This window comes from Thalia democratica, chromosome 4 (genome assembly GCF_965202585.1).
Source record: "Thalia democratica chromosome 4, ktThaDemo2.hap1.1, whole genome shotgun sequence".
NCBI classification, from domain to species: domain Eukaryota; kingdom Metazoa; phylum Chordata; class Thaliacea; order Salpida; family Salpidae; genus Thalia; species Thalia democratica.
The window spans coordinates 1,521,446-1,527,434 of NC_139168.1; the positions used below are offsets into that span (position 1 = coordinate 1,521,446).

General features: G+C 32.9%; 1 protein-coding gene across 1 annotated transcript; it reads left to right on the forward strand.

Annotated features, from left to right (window-relative positions):
* Window positions 1-1,518: 1,518 nt before the first annotated feature.
* Window positions 1,519-4,088, forward strand: LOC145834964 (kelch-like protein 7). Its single transcript, XM_082942493.1, has 3 exons — window positions 1,519-1,630; window positions 1,875-3,211; window positions 4,002-4,088. The coding sequence occupies exons 1-3, from the start codon at window positions 1,519-1,521 to the stop codon at window positions 4,086-4,088; spliced, it is 1,536 nt and encodes a 511-aa protein (XP_082798619.1).
* The last annotated feature ends 1,901 nt before the right edge of the window (window positions 4,089-5,989 follow it).

Genomic DNA, 5,989 nt, shown 5'->3' on the forward strand with positions numbered 1-5,989 from the left:
TAGTTTGTTCTTTCTTTTTTGTTCAACATCTATGTTAAATACAGAAAATAATAATAAAATAATGTTGAAATTATTTCATGTATGTGTTTAGTTCTTAGTGAAACATTTGAGAGTACTAGGTATTTATTAAGGTAAGCGGAAATGTGTTTATTTAAACTTGTAAAAGGAAATCCATATTAATGCTGTAGAAACAAAATTGCATAAAAAAAGATGACTGCATGATAAGACTATTACAAATTTAAGCTACAATTGATATAGTTGAGGTATTTGATCAGATATATTTGATCTTTCAGTTGATATTAGTTTGATATAGTTGATGTACTTGATCAGTATATCGGATCAATATATCAGTTGATGTATTTGATTTTTCAGTTAATATTATTATGATATAGTTGATATGGCCTTCAGCTTTCAGTTATTATCAGTTTGATTACATGTTTAATTAAGTTTAGTTAATTGTTTCTAGTCGTAAAAATGTATTTCAAAATCAATTAAAAGTGTTTTCGTGTTTCTGCCACTAGAGGCTCTCTTAGATCAGATCTTTGGGTGCACATAATTTTTCTTTGCTGTTCAGTGTGCAAAGATTTCTATTAGCTTGATGGTTTAGGCTATGTGTAATTAGATTAATTTCTACTTATTGTTTAGATCAGTGGTCGTCAAGCTTATCAATAAAAGTTCTACTTTCAATATTTGTTTAGATATTAAACTTGCAATATAAAAGTTTTACAAATGATTTAAAACTAACTTATTATCGACAGCAAGCTAAAATAAATATATAAAAGTGTCAACTTTTGAAACCACAACTGACAACATTGAAGCATCGAGCGCACCTGGTGTTAAAAAAATAAAAACCACGAATTCTGAGAACCATGAATTATGTGAACAGTTGCTCTGGAACTTCGATGAAAACAAAAATTCCGAAGACGAAGTTGTGAAAACTTTCAAAAGAAATGCAGTTTCGTGTTTTCATGGAAGTGCATTTGTCATAATATTAATATCGAAATTTTCGTAAACAATAAAAACTGCGATAAGCTTTCTCATCGGAATTTTCGTAAACAATAAAAAGTGCGATAAGCTTTCTCATAAAAATCATTTAAAGTTGCATAACAAAATATCATTAAAAAACAAAACTGCGTTAAGCTTTCTCATCGGAATCTTCGTAAACAATAAAACTGCGATAAGCTTTCTCATAAAAAATCATTTAAAGTTGCATAACAATAATCATTTTCCCATAAAAAAGCCAATATTGAGAGAATATGTGTTCTTTCCGAATGCATATATAAGCGGTTGTTTAAGAAACAGTGCTCGCTTTTTTGTTATGCCCTTGAAACAGCGCGGAACTCAACTATAAGCCGCAGGAAAGGTTTACTACGATCAAAGCTGCTACGACTTTCAAACGGATATCTGTAACGTGTTAGTGTGTTTTATATCTTGTCACTGCACTTTATACTTATTAAAGCACAATTACTTAATCACACTGAAGTTGTATAAAATAGCAGAAGTTTAGTAATAATATAAATGCCTCAAACGCGGGGGAAAACTTCCAAGTCGAAGAAACTTTCCCTTCAACGAGTTTTGCGGTCCAAGGACAAAACGGACAAATCGCCTAACATGGATAACTCTAATACAGGTTACAGTTTCACATTGAAAAGTTTCTCGAATTTTTTTCGTGCAGGTAAAACGATTTTTTTTTTACTTTCTGTTAATCATATGATGATTAACTCTCTGTTTTTTACTCTCTGTTAAGTTCTGTGATGTTTTTTTTTGTAGAATAAAATAAATACTTATGATAGTTATCATCTCTATCTAGTTTCAATAACTTCTGTTTTTTATTTATTAAACTATTAAAATTTAAATTTAATAACCTTTTGTAGGTAATGCGAAATTATCCAACGAAAATTTCTTCAAACTTTACAAAGTGGCAAAACTACTTAATTTCGCCAATGCAAAGAAACATTTACTCGACTCGTTCAAGATTGACCTGAACATTGACAACGTTTGTTTCTACCATCAGTTTTCCATTATTGCCCAAAACAAGCAAATTCAAAAGTGCACTTTCGACTTCATAACAAGATGGTTCTGCTATTTGGCCGAGAATAAAATGCTGGACGGTTTGAGCTTTGATGTCTTTGTGAGGATCTTGGTCACTTCAGACTTGAATATCACCTCGGAACTTGAGGTAGCAAAAGCTGTGAACAGTTGGATTGAACACGATCCAGAATCAAGAAGCAAGCTTACATTAGGTTTGGTGAAAACAATTCGTCTACCTCTGCTCTCAACTGCTGCTCTGAATACATTGTTAGATGCTGACACATTTTCAAAATGTGCTGAGAGTAAGGGGGTTATACTAAAAGCTATCAGCAATAAAGCTGTGCAGAATCTTGACCCGAGGTCTGTTGACTGTCGAGTGAGACATTGCGCTCAGGATAATTTTGAGGTGGCACTTTGCAGCAATAAGTACCCTACATTTCGCGTGTTCAATCTCGATAAGAAGAACTACTCGTCCTTCACTGAGATAGCACGTATAGATAAAAGTTTTGACTTGTCCTCCGTTGAGTTCGTGAACGGGATCATGTACTTCTTTGGTTACGAAGATTTACTTGATAGTTTGTCGGTGCTGTCTTACTCAGTTTTGACTGGATCCTGGGAGCATGTAACGTTTCCCGATGATTCTTTGATAGACTGCGATAATTTTTCAACTTGCCTTTTGGCGGGAAAGATTTACATTTTAGGAGGAAAACGTCAGCAACGTGACCTATCAGGAACCAACTTTGTCCTTTTTGATCCCAGCACTAAAAGTTTTAGGAAACTGGAAGACACCAAACACTCCAGGGAAGGAGCCGCGTCATGCGTATTCAACGGGAGAATTGTCACCTCAGGAGGATCCGATCATCCGACATCCGTTGAAGCGTACGATCACTGCGCAGGTGAGTGGTCACGTGACATGCCCGACATGCTGGAGGGAAAAAGCGGTCACGCTTCGGTAAGCATCGGCAGCAAAATGTACGTGATCAGTAGATGGGAAGGTTGCGAGGTTTTTGATCTCTTCAGCGGGAAGTTTGCTCTTCTTCAAGCTCCGTGGGTTAAGAGGAAATTTTTTACTTCTAAGTGCGTGGTGATTGGCAGCAAGATGATAGTGGTTTCTAGCCACAATCATCGAGATTTTAATTTCATTGTTTTCGATTCAGAGGGATTAAAATTGGAGAAGGATGTTAGTTTGAGGCAAAACGAGCTGGATATTAATTGTTATCACTGTGTCAAATATCCCAAACTCAATATTTTTCCGGAAACTTTTTAATTGTGATTTTTATTTTTTGTTTTGTAGTGCTAGATAAAGTATTACTGAAAATTTCAACTTGGTTTTATTTCCTGTAAATAAGTTTGTTAAGCTTAACTGAAAAAAGTATGCTCAAGATATCATAAAAAAACTTACAAAAAATGTGTAGTTTATTTTTATAGAAAGCAAATATATGTAAAACAGTTTTTACCTTTATTATTTTATAAACTTGTTTGTTTGTATGTATATAGAAACTGTTTAAAAAGAACTGATAATATTAGATACTTTAAAAATAGAGTTCAATTGAAAGTGTTTAAAACAATAAAAATCTAAATTTTTAAGTTAGGTACCAATTTACGTAAACATTATCTTTACTTAAGTAAACCATAACGAATAACTTATGATTTACAAGTTTAAAAAAATAATGTTTCATACAATAAGTTTTATCTATAGTAGCTTTAAATGGAAAGTTTTTTAAACAATGTAAGTTTCTAATGTCCCGAACAAGACGTTAAAAGGTATCCGTGGTGTGCGACTCGATAACATTAACTAAAAGGTTTTATTGTACACAAGGTCATTGGAACAAATACTTTTGAGTGGTTTTTTCATCGTTTCATAAGATATTAATTTCATTGCAACTTTCATTTTACAACAATTAAAAGTAATATCAAAATTTCATTGGTTTATGTTTCTTTTTCTAAATAACATAAGGTACGATTTGAAGGGAACCGCTCATTTCCAACAAGCGATCATTTCCCACCTGGTCAAAAACGAGAACCGCTTACCGACCAAGGGTAAGGGTTTGGTGTAATGGTAATAAATAAACAAATTATAAATAAATAGCTAATAAAAAATAGAGGAACAGATAAAAAAATAAGAAAATATTGTGGGGGAATTGATCAGTTGGAAATTTTCGATATACCGATTTCAATTACATAATTTAATGTAACTGACATATACGAAGTGCAGATTGAATTTATAAATTGTATTTTGAGTGTACAAATATACTAGCATTCACAAACTTTATGTAACTTAGTAAAGAGTATCAATGCAGATATGCCATCATAAACTTTAAATTAGTTTCAATATCAAATATAAATTTTGAATAATTTTGTGCTAAATGTAAAGATATCACAAGAAAAAAATTAAGCTAATGTTTAACTCTTTTAAGTTCATTAGATGAAAGTTTAGCAAAAAAACACAACAAAGTATATTTACACATGTTAATTTTCTGCTAAATAAACGTTTTTAGTAAGTTATCTACTTTTTTTTCAAAACTCGTAAAAATTGTATTTCAAATCTTGCCCTTGATGTCAAATGAAAAACTTTTAGGACTGGTAAATCTTTGATCTCAGAGAGGTTTTTCTTTTTTTTTTAGAAGGCTCCCTTAAATAACCAAAAAAGCTATGGCACCCTTTAACAAAAATTCTCATAATACTAATGTCGTATAAGACCTTTTGTGCTCCTCACCTTCAACTCGAAAATATCCAGTGTAAGTTTCAAATTATCGCCCCTTTTCATCTTATGGACCCTAAATTTCTAATATAGTCCATTTTCGGAAACTCTGATCTAAGAGTAACTTTACTGAAAGAACAATTAACATATCAGTAAGTTGTATATATTTTATTATTTTAAATATTATTTTAACATGACTTAAATAAAAGGGTCGGCTGCAGTTGTAAGGTTTTTGAAATTTTTTCATTCATAAAATTATGTAAATGAGGTCAAGTGATATAATACGGCAGAATATAAAAAACGGGTGGGTGTCACTTTTGCACGAGCGTCACTTTTGCACGAGCGTCACTTTTGCACGAGGGGACACTTATGCACGAGGGTCACTTTTGCACGAAGGGTCACTTTTGCACGAGGGGACACTTTTGCACGGCGACACTTTTGCACGAGCGTCACTTTAGCACGAGGGGACACTTTTGCACGACGTCACTTTTGCACGGAGGGTCACTTTTGCACGAGGGGACACTTTTGCACGGCGACTTTTTTGCACGAGCGTCACTTTTGCACGAGGGGACACTTTTGCACGACGACACTTTTGCACGGAGGGTCACTTTTGCACGAGGAGACACTTTTGCACGGCGACTCTTTTGCACGGAAGGTCACTTTTACACGAGGTGACACTTTTGCACGGCGTCACTTTTGAACGAGGAGACACTTTTCACGGCGACATTTTTTCACGATTACAGTTTTTTACGGCAGCATTGTTGCACAACGTTACATTTTTACGATGAAATTTTGCACAGCGACATTTTTGCACCATGACTTTTTTGCACGGAAAATAAATTTTGCATGCAGGCTGATTAAAAGTTTTTTAGCTACTACCAAGTCTGCTACATAAAAAGAAACTGAAAACTAAAACTTTATAATATACCTATATTAGAGGCAAAAAATAAAAGATCTAAAATCTTAAACAGTAAAAGTTAATGTTAGAAACAAACTAACGAAGAGATAAAATAAAATTATTTATAAAAGCATTATACCAGGAACAATAAAGTTAATTTATTTAGAAACTAGGATAAAAAATACTTTAAGTGTAAGTAAGTTGTTCTAGTATATTTTGAACTTTAATATATTAATCAACAACTATGCCTTTTTATATATTTTACTATACGGTTACAAGTTTATTGTTTATATGATTAACCTAGGCATCAAAACCGAGACCACTTAAACTGGAAGACACATAAGGAAAAAAAAATTACA